The sequence below is a fragment of the Electrophorus electricus genome, chromosome 25 (assembly GCF_041902795.1).
Source record: "Electrophorus electricus isolate QZ-2024a chromosome 25, ASM4190279v1, whole genome shotgun sequence".
NCBI classification, from domain to species: Eukaryota; Metazoa; Chordata; class Actinopteri; order Gymnotiformes; family Gymnotidae; genus Electrophorus; species Electrophorus electricus.
Genome location: NC_137521.1, coordinates 9,586,643 through 9,609,067, shown reverse-complemented (window position 1 = coordinate 9,609,067; position 22,425 = coordinate 9,586,643). Strand labels below are relative to the sequence as shown.

The 22,425-nt window shown below is 39.8% G+C and overlaps 1 protein-coding gene across 3 annotated transcripts; it reads right to left on the bottom strand.

The window, feature by feature from the left end:
- Nucleotides 1–346: 346 nt before the first annotated feature.
- tfe3a (transcription factor binding to IGHM enhancer 3a) lies at nucleotides 347–21,477 on the bottom strand. 3 transcript variants are annotated; one of them, XM_081707394.1, is made up of 10 exons: nucleotides 20,857–21,477; nucleotides 16,715–16,828; nucleotides 14,578–14,818; nucleotides 13,941–14,165; nucleotides 11,570–11,668; nucleotides 8,844–8,961; nucleotides 6,910–6,966; nucleotides 5,557–5,632; nucleotides 5,154–5,301; nucleotides 347–4,305 (listed from the first exon to the last, which is right to left on the bottom strand). In XM_081707394.1, exons 1-10 carry the CDS (start codon nucleotides 21,018–21,020, stop codon nucleotides 3,844–3,846), a joined length of 1,704 nt encoding a protein of 567 aa, XP_081563520.1. In that variant the 5' UTR covers nucleotides 21,021–21,477; the 3' UTR covers nucleotides 347–3,843. The 3 variants fall into 3 exon arrangements, with proteins under 3 accessions (XP_081563520.1, XP_081563522.1, XP_081563521.1); XM_081707396.1 differs by lacking the exon at nucleotides 20,857–21,477 and adding an exon at nucleotides 18,063–18,180; XM_081707395.1 differs by lacking the exon at nucleotides 20,857–21,477 and adding an exon at nucleotides 17,680–18,051.
- Nucleotides 21,478–22,425: the final 948 nt, after the last annotated feature.

Genomic DNA, 22,425 nt, shown 5'->3' with positions numbered 1-22,425 from the left:
TCTCCCAGCTTTCTTTGTGTGATAGATGCTGAACCTTGAACTCTGAACTCCTAGATCTGATATGGCCCCATATCTGCTTTAATCTGATAAGCCATTTTAAACCTATCAGACTGACCAAATGGATCTTCCATTTGCCACTCTCTCTGTACTTTGTTAGGATCCTTACACTCCCCTGTTCACTGTCTCTGTCTCTCTCTCTCAATAGATAGACAGATAGGTTTCTACTCATACAATGCCAGAAGCGCTTTGCTCACATGGCTGGAGAAGGCAAACTGTGTACTATGCTTTACTACATTTTTCTATATCAATATGTATATTTGGAGAATTTACACATTTACAGGTCACACAAAGATTACATTTTATTTTAAACATTTATACATTTCACTAAGTAGATAAAAGTAAAAAAAAAAAAAAAAACGAAGGTAAACATTAAAGTTATTCAAATTGGAGTAATGGTGTTGCTTGTCAAAGGTGGAGTCATGGGATAACACAACACATCATTTAAGATACCAACAAATAAAAGATTAGCATACAGAGAAAAATATGCTCAGCAGATGGACAATTCCCTTCCCTTTAGACATACATATTGGACTACTGCAGAAAATGCTGAGCTCAAATGCAGAAAGCCAACCTGAACATAGCTCTTCCATTCTCTTCCAATAATCATATATCTAAATGTCTACTATACAATTTAATCTGTTGGATAAGACAATAATGTAGGTTTTAATATGTTTCTGAACATAAATTGCACATCATATCACGTATTACAAAAAATATATATAAAAGCTAACTTATTGCTGTCTAAAAAGGCGTATTTGGGTAAAATGTTTACAAAAATGGCACTAAAAGAAAAATTTATACATACATACATACTCATACACACATATATTTGCGAACCTGAACATGACAGTAATTCCATATTTTGAAAAGCAAATGGGTAGGCACCTCTGACATTCTAGTATATCACAGCAGTGTCATTATGTGGCTACTTACCTGCTATGACTATTCATTTCTGCATAGCGAAGACGAAAACCTTTCTACAGTGCTAGGGAAAACATTTACATAGCATAAGCAAACCGTGACTTCTCATGTCCCACAAGCCACTGACATTGCATAGACTTAAAAAATTATGCATACTAAATCATTTTCATTTCATCTAAGAGGTTCCTTCATTTGACCACAGCTATTTCATGGCTTTTTGGAGGAAGGCATTTATATCTTTGAAATTTTCACTGTGAAGGTAAAATGAAAATCTCTTTACCTGCAGAGCACTTAAACTCTGTTACTTTTGGGCACAATTAATATTTAATATTTAAAAAAAATAGATTTGAGTAAATATCTGAAAATATATTTTGCATGTATCCTCACATTCAAGCTATTACAACGCACTCCAGTGGATATCTACGGCAACTGCAGAAACAAGGCAACATCTACAAATAACTTTCTACATATGCAGTGGTGGCTGCTATGTTCACTGCCATGCACCTGTATTTACTGGCGTTCCACATCACATATCGCATACAGGTACACGTAAGCACATAGCATACACAATACAAGCAGCACCTTCAACATGAGTGACAAGCAGGTTCAACTTCCTTCGTTAAACCTCACAGGTCCTCAACAGTAAATCTGTTTGACTTGCTTTTACATCAATGGAACATAAAAACTCTCAACAGCAAATACAACTGGAGCACATATCAACCACGAAAGAGATCACCCACCAACATAGTCATCTCAAAGTGAATGGAATGGTCTGTGGATGCCCGAGAAACAAAGAGTTTGGGTCACGTTTTAAAAGGACGTTGCAAAAGGACGTTGGGTCACGTTGCAAAAGTCTTAGTGAACTCAGGAAAACAAAAAGTCTTTTTTAAGGTCCGTAGGCTACCCACACTGCACTCAGATGTATGGCTCTGCTCTTGGGGTGTAGCTCGTTTTGTTTGTGTGTCTCCTCCACTATGAAACAGATGATCCTTAACTGGAACATCTGGCTCACAAACAGGACGTACTGAACATGATCTAGCAGTTTTGCAATCGCAGACGAAACCTGACCTGCTGACTTGGCAGGACGAACCCAGGATGCAATATACAAACCATCCTTTGAAGCAGTAAGGGTGAGGCAGCGTGCAGGAAGGCAAAACAAAGCACAGCAGTTGTTTCAGCAGTTGTAGGCTTTCTAATACACTGTCAGTGTGAAAGGAATATTCCATCAGTAAACCCGAAACCATTTTTGTCAGTGCCTATGGGAGGTCATTTTAACACATCTATAACTCTAAAACCAAGCATTTGACAAATTAACTCTAAAACTATTTAAAATGTTTAGTGCTGGACCATTCCTGTAATGTAAGCCAGACATGGCTGTTAGATTAGGGTTCAATATGTGTGTGTATAATGAGCTGATTCATTAGGTCACCTCAGGTTCCATAAAAACACAAACAGGGCTGGAGGGTGGCAAAGTTCAGGCCAAGCAAAGGAGTAAAATATGAGAAATGACGCATAGGAAAGCAAGTGTGTCTAAAGCACTCATGTCTCTGTCGAATACACTGCTTTATATAGAAAGAGTAATCACAGAATAAACTAGAAAGACTAGTCATTCTTTCTAGAAATGTAATTGATGTAAAATATTTTGCATTCTGCAAAAAAAGGAACTGTTAAAAGGATTAACGTAACCATTTTTAACAGGAACAGAACAGAATCAGAGATGTTAGAAGCCAGTGGGTATGGAAATAATCTATGCCTTTTAAACAGAACAACATAAAACTCGCTTTAATAAAGGCCACTACCGTCTACTTTAGGTATGAGGGCTTGGCTGGGCAGGGGTCATTTCCAGAAAGAGCAGGAAATTAAAGATAATTTGCACAGGACACCTGATTTTCTACCAGTTCAGATTTCCTGAGGGACATTTACACGTGTGCCCTGACAGGATCATTGTCTCCTTATATAAACATACACATATGCAGGCACGCTCACAACCACACACTCAGCAAAATTCACACAAATGCATAAACACTTACACATAGTGAAAGAACCTGTGCACACAAGCGAACAACAAAATACTACATCACAAGAATACAGCAGTACTATCCCTTTCAATTATGATGAGCTACATGATCCAAGGGAAGACTAAAATGTCACAGCTGGCATTTTGAAAATCTGTCCTCAACAAATGTTATTAGGTTTTTTGTCTTGTTTTGGCTTCACTGAAACAATGAGACTCATTTGAGCATCTCTGACCCAATATTCTTCCACACACACCACCAAATACAGACTGCAGGATAACATGCCATACTTGTTTGTTTGGAAAGTCTTTAGATTAACTTGATATTATGAACATTATAAAATAACTTGTTAAAACCAGTGGTATTTGTGTTTGTTAAAGAGTACTGTGTCAGTTTGTCTGCAACTACATAGTGCCTATTTCAGCTTCTATAACACAGTTCAATAAACACACAAAATCATTAAATCAGGTGCTTATTCTGATCCCTAATTGTAAAATTTATCATATGTACATCTATTGGCATCATACATTCTTTAAAAACAATGCAGCTTATCTCATCAATAGCCTATTACTCTGCTCTTGCAAGCAGTTGTTGCACCTCTGACTGTTGGAGGTAAAGGCTATGGAGTGCACGCCTTGGTTATCTCAGCAGGGATCTGTATGCCATGCTGTGTGTAGGCCTTTTACAGTAATGCAGTTACAAACAACTGACGTTGTGACGCACTTCCTGCTGTTGGCTGGTATGTGAGGTGCATGGGCAGGTATGAAGACGTCGTCGGGCTGCCTGCTGGCTCTGTGTTGCAGTGACACAGTCCTTCAGGCCGAATTCAACGTCAAAAATGTGTCCGTCACAAGTCCTCCTCCATGCTAAAACTGCTTCTGCGACTGCTGGTCTTAGAGGCCCCAGGGGAGACAGAGGACAACAGCGGGTCGGCACCCCCTACTGGCGACAGAGCACCACCATCGTCCATCAGAATGTCCCCTAGGCCCATGTCTCCCATCAAGGCGGGGCCAAACATGGAGGAGGCAGGGTCATCCAGCTCGCCGAAGGTTAGAGTTCCGAGGTCGAGCGGGATGGTCATGGCCTCTCCCACGGGCGAGGCCGAAGGCGGAGGGGAGAGTAGAGTGGAGATGGTGGTCTGGTTGAGCCCTTGTCCACCCAGGGTGAGGAAGGTTTTGGAGAGGGGCTCTGTGCTGGACTCCAGAGGAGTGGGTTCCTGCCGCGGCTGCTGCTGCTGCTGGTGCCTGTTTGTGGGGTCAGAACCCTGGGAGGAAGCGATGCCATGGACACGAGCCTGCATCTCCAACTCCTGATCCGAATGAACCAGAGAGAAAACAGAAGGAAATTAAAAAGCACGAAAAACATGCCCAGGGGTTAAACTGAATCACAGCCATAACACAAGAGCTGCCTCACTGGCGAGGACACATGTGGTGCACACACGTTTTGGCCATTATTTTTGTTTGTTCCTTAACTCTTAGGAGACAGAGCCACTAAAGTAACTGCCTACACACAGTTGGAGAAATTCTGCTGCACCATAGAGTAACTCCTACGCATGACACAGAAGCAGACAAAGGAGCCTAAAGGACTGCAGAAATTATTATAATTTTTTGGCACAAAGTTTTCTCTCAAATACTTCGATTACTTGTTTGTGGCCTTGTTTGTGGCCTACTTTTCATGATTAATAAACATGATTTAAATCTGTACTCATGGATCTCTCTCCAGTCTGTCTAATTCAAGGAACAAAGCCCAGGGTGAACAACGAAAACATTCTCAGATGAATTCCATACATTCTTATCCAATTTCCACTCACAGATTATGTCATTACTGGTGTCTAAATGAACAGTTGACGTGAATGAAAGGCCAATTTGCCATCCTGGCTCCTAGGTGAGGGGAGGGTAGAATGTAGAACCAGGCCCTTGATGGTTGTGATTTAAATACCCATGTTTCCTAACATAAACTGTCTATAAGTAATAACAAAATCCAGGATAAAATTTTAGACATCTGGGACAGAATACCTCTTTTCTAGAGATTTTCCCACAAACATACAGAGCTTAAGTACACCATCCCAATATCTGGACTGGCTGAGTCTGCCTGAGTGCTGCAGGCTCATGCACAGTGCGGTAGGAGCCTATAAAGGGCCGGAGGGGTGGGGCACACCTGGATGCGGAGGAGTAGGCTGTGGTTGGTCAGTTCCAGCTTCTTCTGCCTGAGCTCCATTTCCTTGGCTCTCTGCTGCTCCTTCTGCAGCTTGCGGATGTAGTCCACCGAGGCCTTCAGGATGGTGCCCTTGTTCCAGCGCATCTCACTGTCTCCACAGCAAACGGGAAAAGTGTAAGAGGCATGGTTATGTGCATGTGCGCGCGCACACACACACACACACACACACACACACACACACACACACACACGTGTGCGTGCGAACAAAATGTGCACCATTACTCTAATATAATAAGCAGCAAGTATTGCTAAATCATAGAGACTACTGAATCATATGAATTACTATAAATTGTAAACCTTATACAACCAATTCTGAAAACAGCAAAATATAATTAATACTGACGGGTCACAGGACTTTGGAACAAGCTCTCCCAGTTCTTTAATGCGGTCATTGATGTTGAATCTTCTTCGTCGCTCAACTATGGAGAGTTAAACGTATTTAGTAACAGTACAGCCATTATTGCCATCTCAAAATACAAAATGTTCTATTTCTGTAAGTGATGTTTCAGTTTTGCTGAAAGCTGATGCCTCTCTTTATGTTACAATGTGACTTACAACTGGAAAACTCAACAGAATATCAGATTTTACATGTAAAATGAACATATAAAATGTGTAAAACTGTATAAAATATAAAGGCATGCACTTCAGAAGTCCTTCACTGGCAAGGTTAATTTATTGCTGATGCCCAAACAATTATTTCAGTAAAACATGTAAAAGTTATGAAATCCATAGAATTCCATCTACTTAGACCCAATAGCCTATCCCCTGTCTTCAAGTAATCCCTTGCCCCTTGAAGCTGACTTACAAGGGGTAGTGGCTGAAATCTTCCCCTACATAAAAGGTACAATCCTTTAAGTACCTGATATGCCATCAATAGTCGTGGACTGCTTTAACATACAGTTTTTGAGTTTTTGATGGACATTTCTAATATGCCATCATCAGCTGTGGGGATCTTGAGCAGGCTATAGGAATCCTTTTGCTGTTGTCTGCAGTTTACAACTTCAACTTATCACATCAATCGGTCCCCAAATAAAAAAGTACACTGCTTCATTAGCAGTGCTCTGCAGGCAACCCTGCCAGTCTACACTGATCTGCAGTGATATTAGAGGAGCGGTAACATTTAGCAACCCCACTGTTGGACTTGTTTTACTTGCGTTTTGGGTGCCATATGCCTGCAAAGGAGGGTTGCACCATGAAAATATTTAAAAATGCAGGACTGTCATACACAAATCAGCAACAGACTAACATTAGACCAAGATAAAAAATGGCTATCCTAATCTCTATTAATGGAGATAATGCTTATATTTGTGGCTTTCTTTGGTTGCTTGTGCAACCATTTTGCTGGTGATTCAGAAGGCATTGTGAGAAATTTCTCATAACAGTCCATTTGGGGTGTGTCTCTGAAAAAAACCTCAGTTTGGAGAGCCATGTGGTCCAAACACTTCACCCAACCCCTTTATCCTAACAAAAATCAGGACACCCTACACCTGGGCAAGATCACACAGAACAGAGGGGTAGGGCTAAGAGGTAGGGCCAAGGGGTGAGATAGGAATGGGCCTGTTACCTGTATACAATCATAAGCATATGTGTAATGAAATTAATTTAGTGTGTTCAGTGTCCAGGTCAATATTCACAAGAATGTGGGCGTGGAAGAATCCACCCACGGAAACAGTGAGCAAATCCTAGTAAAACTTACTAAGGTTGTGGTTGTCCTTTTTCTGCCGTTCCTTAATGAGAGCTTTAGCCTCAGCATCTGGAAAACAGCATTAAAAGGTACTACTATTTAATTAATAACAGACAACATGAAATAGAATACAACAGAATATAGAAAGACTGTTCCCAAATACCTTACTGTACTCTACAAACATGACTAAATATGTGACAAAGGACTGACATCACACACTTTATTTACTATGTTAGGAAATTTCAGAACACCACTACCACTACCTGAACTATTAAATTCACCTTTTCCACTAGAGGTTAAAGATTACTAATCAATGTATAAACTCCATAGTCTGCAATGTGATTTTGTTGATTCAATATACATGCATTGATCCATATTGTGAAACTACACAGACAATAGGAAGAGCAAATTTACTGATATAGCACTTTTCATACACAGTGGCAATTCAAAATGCTTCACATAAAATTATTAAATAACAAGCTTAAAACATCTAGAGATGCATCACCTCAGGAATGTTTTGCAAAAAGAAACATTACATAGATTAATAAATATATGGATTAAAATTGAAAATGTAAATTAAATACATCTTAAATAAAACAAAATACCAATGGAGTGTCAAAATGAAAAATCCAAAGCTAGGAACTAAAAGCAAAAATTAAAGTGCTGAAAGAGTTCAAATTAAAAATGTAGTGTCAAGATAAAAAGATGACAATAAAGACAGTAAATTAAGAATTAAAATTATTAAAATGACATTGTAGCTTTGAAAATGAAAAGTTAAAAGTGCAGTGTTATACAAGGGCACAAGAAATTCAAATTGGCTTTAAAAACGTCATTTGATGAAGGTTAATCCAACATTTGGCAGCCCAGTAACTAAAAGTTTGGTTCTCATGTTTGGCTTTATTAGCTGACCAGTTGCAACCGATCTGAGAGGCCTATTGGATTACTATAAATTGTAAACCAAAGTAATCCAAATAATTATACAACTAGCTCAAAGATATTTTTGGGCCATTTAGTGATTTATATACATGTTGAGATAAATGCGTGTGTGATAAAATCAGTTCTGTACTAAATGGTTAACCAGTGTAGGTTTTCAAGAGCTGGGGTTATGAGGTCTATTCTCTTTGTTCTGGTAAGCATGCTAGCAGGTGCATTTTGAGTAAGATTAAACTGTTTAATTGTGGTATTTGGAAGGCAGGTCTAAATACCACTGTATGAATCAGTTTTTTAACATCCTGCTTAGACATGAAATGTCTAAGCAGTCATATCCTGCTTACACACTAAAACCTTGCTATGTTCTATAGATGGTAAAAAGCTGACTTGACACTGATTTGATGTGAACGCTGATGTTCAGATCTCAATCCATTATTATGCAAAGATTTCTCACTTGGTTTCCAGTCATCAGGGCTCTGGTGTCAAGATGAGTAATGACCTCATGTCTGTGCCCTTTACCGCTAAATATAATCACCTGTGTCTTTTCTTTGTTTAGTTGTGGAAAGCGTCCTCTCATCCAGTTGTTTACTAGCCTTCGGCACTGTTACGTGATCAACAAAACCGTAGCCATTTGAGTCCCATAAATCTGTGCGACATCTGCATAGCAATGAAAAGCTATTTTGTGATTTTGAAGGATTTGTCCTAGTTAAAGCATATTCTGATTGAACAGGTTCAGTGCACTGAACAGCATGAATACAGCTCTCACTCCATAACACAGAGGTTCATCATCACTGCCACAGAGCAACACACTCCTAGAGTTCACTAAAGCAGTGAAACTGGGAAGTAGAAACAGCGGGAACCACGTGAAAGGAACATACTGAGGCTGACCACTCAGACTGACTCAGTCAAACGTAACGGAGGGGTGTTGTGCAGAAATAAGGAAAAGGGGGATGAGCGTGAGACAGTGAAGACAGGAAGAGGGGGAGAGAGGAAGGACAAGGAAGTGACTGAGGTACCTGTCAGTTCTCTTTTGACGTTGTGCAAGTTTGCAGGACAGGAATTGCTGACTGTGATGGTCGGAGCTGCCATCCCAGCACTGCTGTACACATCCAGGATATTTCCTGAGACTGGCAGCTGAAACCCACCAATAGCAGAACGTTAAAACAGGACCACCCCACCACTTTATCTCATAACCACGTCCCAACCCCACCCAGTGGCACAGCGTGGTTGCCATGTGGACCCCATACAATAACTGAACCATACTGGAACATCTGAAGTTTCCCTCACACACAATCGAGCTCAGCAGACCCTGGGAGCATCACTCTGGCCTGTGTATGGTCATTGACTAATAACACCAAAAACTAGCCAATACAAAAGGTAAGTAAAATGGTCTCTCTCTTTCCCTGCCAGTCTTCCCAGTCTGAAGGCATCTTTGGCGGAAGTCAGATTGCTGCTTGGAAGTGAAAGAGTGTTGGCATTCGCTGGGAGTGAGGAACCCCCTCCTTGTGCACAGTCCTCCTGGACTCATCTTCTCCATTGCTCTCATGTGCTACACAGCTGAGAACATGAGCTAACTCTTTTGCTCACATTTACTCCTATAGCTCCTTCTGTGCTAACAAAAATAAAAACATACAATACAAGACTGCCTGATAAAATGCCTGTATAATTGATTTGGTCATGATTTACATCAATTATTCATTGTAAGTTAATAGTATCTATTTCGTTTCTCTGTGTACATTGTATGTGGTCTGAGATGGCAATAAAGCTGACTTGATTATATTAATCTCCCTCCAGGCCACTGTGCATAATAACATCATCTTAAAACTGGATTTTAAAGCCTGCTGCATTTCTGAACAGCTACAACTTGAGGTTTTGCCAACACTAGTGCTACTAAAAACAAATAGAAGTGTATGGCCATGTGCTGCACTGTTGACTGGAATCAGTCTTGGCATTCGTCTTGGCATAGAGACATTGGAAGAACTCATAACTATTCACCCACAGTAATAGATCTTTAAAAAAACAAAACCTAAAATATAACGGATACAGTGACAGATTTGGCACTCTGCACAAAACTACTAGAATACTACTTTACCACTGTTAATTTCTAGTAAGACGGAAAGTGTGATGTCTAAAATAATATTAATTCATAACTTTTAAATACTATTGTATTTGGTAATTATAAATTAATATTATTGATTATTAGTATCTGATAAGTTAAGTTTTCATTGTTGTGTTATTTTAAGCTTCTTGCTGTACTCTGACACAAATATGACATAAATGTATTATTCAATAAGGTTTAATCATAACCATAACAAAGCAGATCAGGTTGGAACTTCTGGTTTAAAGATTTTTAGGGAACACTGAGATATGAAAACAGCCTATATAAAAAATCTGTGGCATTTTTACTTCCCCAATAGCATCCTCTTTCTCTCCAAAACCAGAGCTTTGTGCACGCTCCAAAACCAGAGCTTTGTTAGCCATGTGCACTCTTACACTAACAATTTACAATAATACACATGATCTACAACAGTAAAGCAAATCAATCAACATCACAACATCCCACTGAACAGTAAACAATTGATATCAGTGATAGATGAGCTTGCAAAGAACAAATCTAGAAACAACAAACATCCTTCATAAATGCTGGAACAATCATCTGGTTTTAATTCATAAAATCAAGCAAGACAAAATTCAAAATCTGCCCAGTTTACCTCAGTTTTAATTCTTTTCTTTTCATTCTCCGGCACTAAAACCAGAATCCTCATCTTCTCCTAACAACAGCACACACTTCTTCCTCTTTCTCGGACAGTTAAAAAAAAAGAACGTTGAGAATGGGGAAATATCTTTCAAAGGGCAAAAAAAAAAAACCCTCCCACTGTTAGCTATCAGCTTAACACACACAGACAGAACTCCCTCTCACTGGCCACTCAGTACTGTGTGTGTGTGTGTTTTCTGACCCCCTCCCTCTTTAGCCCAGTGCATGTTCCCCACCCAGCACTACCCATTGGTAGCCATGTGTCAGAAGTGCATGTTGGTCTCCAGATCAGCAGTGGACTCCAGCAACTCTTGCAAAAATTCAACTACTCTGAGCCAAAAACAGAGAAAGAAATCCAGAAAAAATCCACCAACAAAAAAATCCCAAAACCTTGGTAGCTGAAACGATGAGGCACAAGTCCTCTGAGACCAGCCCTGCTGAAGGAATTCGAACTGCAGTGACGACCAGTGCTGCCTGTACTACACAGGAAGTGAAACTGTCTGGAATATCAAACAACTTTCAATAATCAGCGGGCAATTTTTCACAAACAAAAGTATAACGTTATGCTTAAAAATTCATATAAAAAAAAAAATCATAAAATGAAGAATTAAATTAATTAACAACATAGAAAATAGAATTACGCAAAAACAACAAAGTCTGGTTAAGACGAATTAAGAGTGCAATGCCAAAAAAAAGCGATGAGAGAAGCTTAGTGGAATTCATTAAGAAACTAGGCAGCATCTTTGCTCCATCTTTAATGTGACAGTAAGCAAAACAAACCAATTGCAATAAAGAAGAGTAAGATCTGCAGCGATTCAGACCACTGCCACCAGTGATACTCTAAGATCTGTGACTTTTACCCACTCTGCTTGCGAAATCAATGATAAGAGAAGTTAAATGGCTGACAGTAGAAAGGTCCCAGACTAAGCTCAGGCTCCAGCCACCAACACATACTCCTTGGGTATTACCGGGAACAGGGAGACATACCGTGCTGGGAAGCTGCAGGCCAGAGTCGATCAGCGTCGTCACAAATTCATCGTTCAGGCTGGACTCCAGGCTGATGATGTCATCGATGACATCTTCGATCTTAATCGAGAAACAAAATCAATTTGAAAAGTGCAGACAAAGAGGATAAAAAAAGTACAGCCTTTGCTAGGTCTTTACAACATGAATGTGTCTGAGTATTTCTGTGCTGAATCATAAGGTAGAAGTCTTTTTAAAAATTTGGAAAAACCTGACACAGATTCATAATGTTATTAGTGACATAACCAGCACATCCATGAGACACGGCAGCAGTCAAGCCCATGCATTTTAAACAGCAACAAAATCCCCTTTATAGCCTGCTGAAGGCAGGTATGATGGCAATCGTTACGAGATAAAAACACACTGGACCTCAGACAGTGTGCACTTCATAATGTGGCAGCCTGGCAGGTCGGGCCAGCAACCCACGCGAGCTTGGCTGAAGTAGTCTGTGCAGTTTAAGAGTGATTAGAGAGGAGTCCCACATGTCTTGCAGCTATGATAGCCAAGCCCACAGTGTGTGCTATGTGTGCAGGGGCCCATTGAGCCACTGGTGTGATATTTACCAGCACAATGCTGTACTAAACAGCAAGCGCAGGAGAGGGCTTGGCCCACTTGACGAGGACCTGACAAAGCATGCTATTGTATTTACAGAGGGAACTGACCACACTTAAAAAGGATCAGGACACACTGCCGAGGTAAACACCCTAGTTTTAAAGCATTAAATATTACACACGTCTACAAAGCTCACTGGACTTCCTTGAGCATTGCGATACAGTACCATTGAACACAGTTAGTTGTGAAATCTTCATGCACGCCATGCAGCTTTTTGGCAAGCAGATTTCTGTATTTCTTACTTCATATCCAGTTAAACCTGCTGTAGACTACCTCAGATTGGAGGGGGTGTTATTTTTAAGGAACTTCCAAGTTTGAACATCAGCATTTTGCCATTTCACATGCAAGTCCTTTTCCACAGCAACGTATTATTAGTGGTTTCACAAATAAGTAACCAGTTCACTGGACTTCAGCTAATGAACTGGACCCAGTTCACAATGGGGTCCTATGAAAATATCACCTCTAATCCATAACTAATCTCCAAATGGCATTTGTCGTGTGCCACCACTGGGAAATAAAGGCACCCATAAACTCAAAGGTCTCTAAAAAGATAGCTCTGAATTCCTGTACAGTCAATCGCACAACCTGTTTTTCATAGTTTAGATGTGTTTGTGTTTCTGCGTCATTCACGTTAAATGTTAGCGCTGCCACTCTGCTTTTTGGCCACACAGTGGGCGTAACCACAGTGACTCCCACCAATTATGATGTGATGTGTTTACACTCTATTGGGGCTGTAGTTCTATACTGGCTGTCTATTTATTGATTTATTTGCCATTGTACAATTAACATGACTGAAATATCAGCTATTTAGTCACATTTCACACTAGATAAAATTACCTATTCCCCTCAGCCTTATTCTTCTTAGAAGCAGATAAATGTTTTTTTTTTATTTAAAGTGAACAAGCACAGGATATGGTTAGAAAAATATACAAATATTATATATAAAATATATATATATAAAAATTCTTGTGTTAGTTATAAATACAGTCAAAACTTACTCAGTGCCTAAAAATACACTGCTTTACCATGATTACAAACAGTAAAACACACAGCTTTGTGTCTACTTTACGATCCTTTTTTAATTTCAGCTTTGTAAAAACTGCACTACTTTTACTTTGCACTACAATTTCAAATAATGGAATCACATTTCAAAAAATTACTTAATTAAAATGACATCATAATTTTATACTGTAATTTAAAAGTATCTTCTAAATATAATATGATGCATGAAACATAATGAAACATAATAGAGATATTATGAAACATAATAGAGAAGACATTTTATGTCTTCAAAATGCAGGGCATTGACCATGAGCCTAAATTACATTTCAAGGACTTCTAATATGAAGGGCATATCTTTTGGACACTATGAATGACTACCTGCCCATTAACACTTGTGTAACAATTGCTAAGTAACCAATGGTGCTGTGGCAAAACTAGGCTTGCCTAGTCTTATTTTGATTACTCACTTAATTATGTTAATTATGCAGTGAATGAATCCACACCATTATATTAAGGATAAGGGTGATCTAGAACAAAAATACATGCAGTAGAGAATCCAAGCCAACTGTGCTAACCAAAAAAATCATCAGTATTCTTATTTTTAATTGTTCTGTTGCAAGGCTTTCTGGTCAATGAACCAACACCCTTCCGAGATTACAAAGGTGTTGAAATAGTGAAATTCCAGCTACAGTCCAGTAGCCCATGATGGATCGGGCCTTACCTCCTCTTTGTTTGGGCCAAGGCTGAGTACAGCCAAGGGGCTGCTTGGAGTGCTGTTGGTGGCCGGCGCCAGCTCGGGGGCGGAGCCTGACTGAGGTGAGGAAGATGTGGCCAGCGTCTGGTTGGCCACCTTGTTGCCAAGCGTGTGGGAGAGGTACTGTTTCACCTGCTGTCTCTGAGCCTGCTGGATGTGGTACTTAGTAGGGTTCTCCAGGTGAGTCTGAACCTGTCGAGAGAGAAACAGAGCATGAGCACATCTTCTGTTTGTGTGTGTTGTAAAGATACATCTTCATTGCTGATCAGTAATTCATGTATATTTATAACAGGGTAATCAAGCCTGCACTGAAAACAGAGGCTCTTCTGTTTTACAAAAATAAATAGGTGTAACATAAGATGTAGCTATAACACTCCAGTAACCACAACTGTGGATCAATGAACTATTCTTTTAAACACCATTTAAAATCAGGCCTAAAGAAAATCAAGGTTTAGTGCAGCATTTCCGTACATGCCACACTAAGATAATGTGGAGATGTTGCCGGAAATGCCAGGAAATATACTAAAAACTGATCTGTCTGTGCTTTTCCACTGTGTAGCAGTGCAAGAGTCACTGCTAAATACCTCCCCAACTCTGCTCCTACCTTCAGCACCTCCACAGGGACCTGTGTGGGTGTGGGGCGAGCAGAAGGCAGGGTGGAGGAGACGGAGATGGCAGGTGAAATGTCGGTGGAGCGTAGCAGGGCACTGGAGGCCTGCTGTTGGGCTTCTCTCCGTTCTTGGTCCTGCGCCTGCTGCCTCATCAGGTCCTGCCTCATCAACACCCGCGACGTCATTGCCGAGGCGCCCGGGCTCGCCACAGACACAGCAGGGGCAACTGAGTCACTAGGAAGGGGGCAGAAGGGGAAATCATCTTCAGGATATGGGCAGGACCCCCAGCCACCCCTGCCCTGATAATAATAATCCTATTATTACTAAGCGGTTTCAAAAACACTGGGTGAAACCAAGCCGTAGGTTATAATTATGCAGCATCTTAAACTTCTAATGTAGGGCCAGTTTACATCTGTCAATATAAGGGTATTATAACTCTATTCACTGTACATCCCAGAGCAGAATTCTTACTCCAAGAAGTATAATAAATGTAGACCTATTGGTCCCATTTTTAAATGGGTGACCCAGGGCTTTTTATGTTATAAAGCATCAATGGGTTTGTTAAAGGCACTATATAAATCTAAATTATTGTTGTCATTATAAAAGTAGCCTAACTACCACAGACAAACCAACCATGGAAACAATGGGCAGAGATAACAAGTAAAGAAATGGAAACATAAGTAAAGCCGTGTTCCAACCGCATGGTATGCCACTGTCTAATCCATCATCTGAGAACACCTCTACTTACTCTAGTGGCTCACAGCTACTCAAAGTTTATGCTCAACTACAGAGTAATTATATAATGAGACACTGTAGAAGAGAATACTCATCATTATAAATGGACCACTAACCACACATTATAATTTACCTCTTGGCTATGAATTTAATATTACTAATAGTTGGGGGAAAAAAAAAATCACTTAGTATCTGATCAAATCAGTGTGTGTGTATATACTGGTAAACAAATGGTGAAAGCTATTAAATAAATCCTGCAGAAACAACAACAAAGCTAAGATGGTTGACATGGCTTCAGGCTAGTATTTCCCACAAAAGTACCTAACACCTCTTCCCAGCATGTCCAAAATTTCTGCTGAGTCACTGTGGGAACTCCCAGAACAGAGTCTCTCTTTCTCTCTCTCTCTCTCTCTCTCTCCGCATAGAGGGCCAAAGGGCAGTGTGCCACACAGATCGCAGCTGCAAGGCTGTGAGAGAGTTCAACCCGTGCACTCTGACTCCTCTCCTGACCCCTCCCCTGACTGTGCAACCCTGCAATCAATCTGGTTTAGTCAAAGGTTGGGTTTTACAGAACGGTATCCAGGAAAAAGAGCCCCGTGCAGTCCATGCCAGCGCAGGGCTGCTTCAGGAGCCCACAAAGACAGAAGAGACAAACAGCCTAGTTCTGAGTCCCTGGAAAGTATGCACTGAGACATAGAGAAATTCAGAGGTAAAGACCTCGCCATTTCACTGCTGATCTATACCAGCAGTACCATCTATACCATCTATAACAACAACAATGATGCACATTCATTACTTGATAGGGGTGCAAGGGTGAAAAATGAAGCTGAATCCACTGTTCACAGCCACTCATCTAAAGACACCATGAGTAACGGGCTTTCAAGTCCTTCTCTGAATAAACACTACAAATGAAAAACAAACATCTGATTATCTTGAGTGCAACAATCTGTTATGCCAAAGAGAGTGAGGATGTTCCCATCCTTTTAAGTAGGTCTGGAATGTAGGTGGACCTTGACACGTTGGTTCAGTTAGAGTAGATTACTGGGTAATCTGGTTACGGGTGAGTATATCTGAATTTGAGGTAAGAAGGTATGGTTCAATGAGATTTGGTAAAGCTGAACATTTTATAAAAAAATAAACAAACATGATTGTTTTTGAGTTAAACTGATACTGCAACCGTTAGGCTGCACAAGCACCAGTGCATAGATTTACCAGTATGTTCAGAGTAGATGCCAAGCAAATTTCTGTAACAACTCACAACAGAAATATCAAACAGCAAAAAGCAGTTTAAAATTAGAAATGCTTGATTGTGATGCACTAAATCAATACATAAAATGCATTAGTCGCATTTTAATTATGACCTGATCTGAAGTGCTGGCATGTATCTGAACTCACCTGATTGTGATGGGCTGACTCTTCAGCTGATAGAAAGTTTCTGAATCAGATTCGAGGATGCTGTCCACTTCGATGTCAGCAACGATTCCGGATTCTGGTAATAGGGGCTCCACACTGAGGGCATAAGAACATAACTAGACTGAAGTATAAGAATGGAACTAAGCTAGAATAGAAGATAACTAAGGTAACAGAATGTAAAGGTGGCTCCAAAGCAACAAACATCTCTCAGTAATGGACAAGCCCACTGTGAGACCAGCTCACCAGGAAATGTAGTTGGGGTGACTGAGAAGGTCATTAGTGTGGTAGACCACAATGCTGGATTCAAGGACTAGGGAATCTCTTTGAACTCAACTTAAAGCATTGCTGAGCTACTCTGGCTTCAGCCCAGACATGTTGAGATGTCACCTTGTCCTATCTGAATGGATGCTGGTGGTCAACATCATGCCCTCCCCCAAACTGCAGAGCTGGATTTCTTTCTCCCTGCACTGATCATATATTTGATTGACAGCTGTGAAGAATTTCTCCAGAGATTAGAACAAGTGTTTTGACTTTAACCTGCCGACTATACCTGTAATTGATCCAATAAGTGTCACCAAACCCACCACTACTGCACCAGTACCACTTCCACAGTAAACAGCGGCCCACCCCTCCAAACATATTACAATGACAAATTCATAGGTAGAGGACGCGGAACAAAAACATTTAGGCTATCTAACCGTTTAGAATGGCACAAATGTACTATTCTATAGGATAGGAAAATGGTTGCTTGATCATATTTTAAAAGAGCAAGGGAGCCATGCTTTATATTTTCTGCTGTGTGTGCGACACTTAGGAAAATGATTAAAAGTCCGTTGCTCCTGGTCTGCCCTACTCTATAATGCGTGCGCCGCCCGAGCGTCAACACAGACTCAGGGCCAAGGTGCTCACTTCACCAACACAGCATTACAAATGTCAACAAAACCAACCTTCACATCCGATCGGTATGAAGATGTAGGGCCCCGCAACGAATTTCCGGTAAATACACAAAACATGCGTATAAACTCCAGCCGCGTTAACGATGTACGAGAATGTGGGTTATCCAAGTGATGGAAAATAAACGTCATTCCAGTTCCGGTTATCCGACGGCAAATCTGCAATTATCAGTTGAATTAACAATGGAGAAGGTAATGTGTCAATGTTAAACTGTTTCTAAAACGCCAGCTACGAAGTAAAGCGTAGCTCTCTCCGCCGAGATTTGGTTATAGTCCAGGGACAAATCGTGCCATGATGGGACGTGCTCAGCTAACATTCCAGTAGCCTACCCAGTTCCTCCTGACGAGATGATAAAACAAATCTCATCGCAACTTACACAATACTGGATGTCAAAAGTGTAAAAAGTTCAAATAAAAAGGCTTCCCTCGATCCTGGAAAGTCCGCTTCTAATCGTCTGAGTTACGCACGACCAAGCAGCGCTCGGTATTTACGCCAAAATAGGAAGCTGTTTCAAAAGCATAACATACCGCTCTCACCGCCAGGGGGAGCACCTGCACCACTTCATGCACACTGGAGGCAAAAACATATTTCTCTACATGCGATAAATGGCGATTTCATCGCAACTTCAGTGTAACGAATATATGTGAAACTCAGATCACATAAAAAACTAAGCCTTTTATAAGATAAATAAGAAAGCCTTTTAAGATATTTGTCAATTATTTTACTGACAGCTGAAGAAACCTTTGAGTTAGAAAGTAGTTCTTATAGTAAATAAAACCCCCCATCCTTAACTGAATCTTCACGTACATTAACAGAAAAATCACAACAAAATTAGTTTACCTATACTATACTACTATACTAATAATCACCTATAACAATGTATTAATGGTATTACCAGGTTATACCAGTTATTTGTAGTAATTCTGACAATTGAACATTATTGAAACTACAGTCGCAAAAAAAAAAAAAAAAAATTATTTCAGTGTCATTTTAAAACGTAGACGTAAACAGCCCAATCATTTAGAAGAGCTAGTGGCTAATATTAAAATCCTGGCAAATATATGGTGGAGTAATGATTGTGTTGAACAACTACAGGATGTATGTTAAGAGAACATAATAAGTAAAAAGTTCAACATAAGCATAAGGCAAATTTAGAGCACAAAACAAGATAAGAGTTCATGCGAGGACTATCAGTCAATGTATCTGTCTAAAATATAAATAGTATAAGATATTTTTTCTAGCCTGCACTGCTTGTCAGTTGTTTTCTTTCTTGCCACATATGTATCTGCCATATTTCCTGAGGAACAAAAAAATAAAAAACCCACAAAACTCACTGGACTCAGCAATTCTTCATGTTCTATTCATTTAAAATACGGAGCTCACTGGAAACAAAGGTGTGAAACTTGCAGAGTCATTTCCTGTGAAATCTAAGTTCAGGATGGAGGCAATAAAATTGGGCCTGTGAGCTCAACAAGGCTCACATTTCAGCAAAAGACAGTCGTGCTCTCTGGAACACCTCATTAGTTTTGATTCCAAGAATTGAAAGTCTGCAGTTTTGACTTTCAAAAGATCTGCAGCACACTGCTCACAGCTAGATGGCAGAGTGTGTATTTTAAACATTATTTTCACAAGTTAATATAACTTCCACACAACCAGACTGTCAGATGGGACATCTCATATTTCAGATGCTCAACATTTCAAAGACCAAATTTAATTTTGAAAAGAATAGGAACCTCTAATGAGAGAGAATATTTTCGGGGTGCTTCATACTTTAAGCCTAGAAGATAGGACTTTGGGATATCAATAGGAAGGTTGTGGGTTAGAATCCAGGCTCTGCCATGCAGCCACTTTGGGCCCTTGAGCAAGGCCCTTAACCCTTTCGGCTCCAGGAGCACAGTATAATGGCTGACACTGCACTCTGACCCCAGCCCACAAAGAAGCTGGGATATGTGAAGAGAAGCATTTAATTGTACTATACACGTGTATATGTATATATGACAAAATAAAGGTATTTCAACCGACCTAGATTTACATTTACAGAATTTAGCAAACACTCTTATCCAGAGCGACTTACAAAAGTCATAGATCATAATCAAATTATATTACTAGGATTTCGCGTTAATTAAACACTACTATTCATTTTATAAACAACACTTCTGCCTTCCCAAAACAAGCAAGACTATCACAACAAATCGTTGTTTCCACAGCGACTAGCAAACACACTAACTATAGGCTCAGGCTAAAATCTGGTAGATATTTGAAGATTTACCACCCTATGTTTGCTGACTTAAAATGGCTTTACATCAACAGTATTTGTGGTCTATAATCATCCCAATTATATGTCTTAATGACGAGCACAAACATGTTGCTTGTCTGCCTGTGAAAAGTGAAAGTACTGTTCAAGAATCAGCATCACTCCAATCATACTCAGAGAAAAGGAAAAAGTTATTTTAAATCAGCACTTAAATCCTGTGCCTTGCACAAACCACATTTATTTTTCCAGTAAAGAAGCGCTTACTCTGCATTCTTCTGGATGACTTACCAATGGATCACAGAGGAATAACTTGCAAGTACTGCAAATTAGTCAGATGAGGCAGTGTGACAAGCATCAGATCAACAACCAGGTCAATTGCTCTCTTATGCCCTGAGAAACATTCTGAAATTACAGGTCTTAAAATGGGTGCAGGTGCACAAGCCTATATCTAGAAATGCCTTAATCAAGACTTCAGAGCTGCTGTACACATGTCTAATGTTATTTACAAGAAGTCAGTTCACTTTTGAACTGTGTTGCAAGCAGCCAAACAACAAAGTCTGGGATTATCTTCAACTGTTCAAAAGATACATTCCAGTCTTTGTTGTCATATGGCCTATCTATGGGCCCAAATCTCCAAGTCAATAAGGAAAATCAAGTTTCATATCATAACAGTAAACAGATTGATCAACTAAGCAAATGAAATCAGTCTAAATGTTATCTTACAGCTGTATTCAGCCATTGTGTAACATTTTAAGTACAATGTTTATACAATGTTACTGCCTGCCCTTGATTTTCTGTATAGAGACGAGAGCAAATAGTTGAAGATGCAACGAAGGTGAATACAATATATGCAACGTCAGACAGCGCAGCTCGTAAACATGAAGTCTGTAAATAACACAGTGGTTCGTAGACTCACCTGATGAGATTAACGGATTCAGCCGTGGAATCAAGAATCACGAAGACCGTCTGCTGTTGTTCGTGAGGTAGCACTATCTGACCGATGCTCTTCTGTGGAAATGAAGACTGCAAAATTCCCTTTCCTTCTCCGTGCTCCTGTTTTGTTACAGACACGCCAGACATTTCTCCACAGACTCGGCAGCAGATATTTGCTGTCAAACTATCTCGCTAGCTACCCAGCTAAAGTAGGTTAATTAAGATGCCCGAATAAAACCAAAAATATTTCACATGTAGGACAGTTCGCTGGCCCTCTAGTTTGGTAATATGATTTCAATAGCCAGCTAGCTAGTTGCGTAAAGCCTTAACTAAAAAAAATCCACTGGTAATGGACACGGTCGAATTGCGAAATCTCAACAGCTATGTCACCGCTATCGGTGTGAAACAAGGTATTATTTTGTATACTGATGGCGACACACCATTATCTTCGCTAACTCCCTTTAGTTGCCAGTAAAGCTCCGCGTACAGTAGCTATCTTTGCCTCTTAAGAGTTAGTTCAGATGACTCAGTCTAGTAACCTAAAGCATCCAGAGGTGGGGAACAACCGCAGGCGCTCTGGACCGGGAAAACCCCGAAATGACGGCGCTTCGAGACGACTGAGCTGCAGAGGTTGGACCGACACAGGAGTGGACCAATGGCCGTGCTCTACGGGCGGGCTATATATTTTCCTTTCCAATAGCACGGCGAGCGAAAATTCTTGTTTACTTGTAACATTAGACGGCCCGACTCTGAAATAATTTTTAGCAATTTCATCATCGTTCTGATAGACATCATAGATCACTATTATTTCGTTAAATGGGTAAAGATACATTTTTTAACGACTATAACCGAAACCTTAAGCACCGTATTTAAAATGATTGGCTTTAAATTCCTATAAATTTATGTAGGTGATAAAAAATAATTTTAACTTCTAATGTAACAGTAAACCGCGTTCACATGATCTTTCGTCGGGTTTTAACATCAAGTGTGGTTTATCACACATTTTATTTAGTCTTATATTTTTGTTCATAAGAGATTTAACAAAGGTAATAGACAAAACACATAGCATTTTGTAATCTGAAGTGAATTTTGACACTCAAGTCTTTCTTTTATTACTTTAATTCATAAACAATTTCATGATCTTGCACAGATTTCATTGGATCATTAACATACAATGGTACCCAGTGGCCTGCCACTAATATAATTAATGATAGTAATTAGAATAGTACTTGTAATAACAGTAATAGTCATCATGTGTACAGCAAATCTATACAGATTCAATGTAGATGGAAACAAAGAAAATTATTCTGTTTGGCATACTTAGGAAATGAATGACTGATTTGCATAATGCAACAGTGTTTATGATAATTTCTTGTCAGATTTTTGTTTGTTTCTTTAAATAGGTTAACATAGTGACATTTTTTAATACTTCCTTTTTGGGGTTATCTGGCAGTTTTCTCCTGTTTTCTTGGAGGCAGCTTTAACACTGGTATGATAAAAGAAGCAATACTCCCATACGCCGTATAATACTGCCATACTCATTCAGTAATGA

What these genes read in the sequence shown, in the direction of transcription:
- tfe3a (XM_081707394.1), bottom strand. Translation starts at nt 21,020, where the DNA reads ATGTCTGGCGTGTCTGTAACAAAACAGGAGCACGGAGAAGGAAAGGGA. An exon ending in GAATCCGTTAATCTCATCAG is followed by an intron (nt 16,829 to 20,856) that starts GTGAGTCTACGA and finishes TTATGCCCTCAG; the next exon opens with TGTGGAGCCCCTATTACCAG. An exon ending in GTTCCAAAGTCCTGTGACCC is followed by an intron (nt 5,302 to 5,556) that starts GTCAGTATTAAT and finishes CTGTGGAGACAG; the next exon opens with TGAGATGCGCTGGAACAAGG.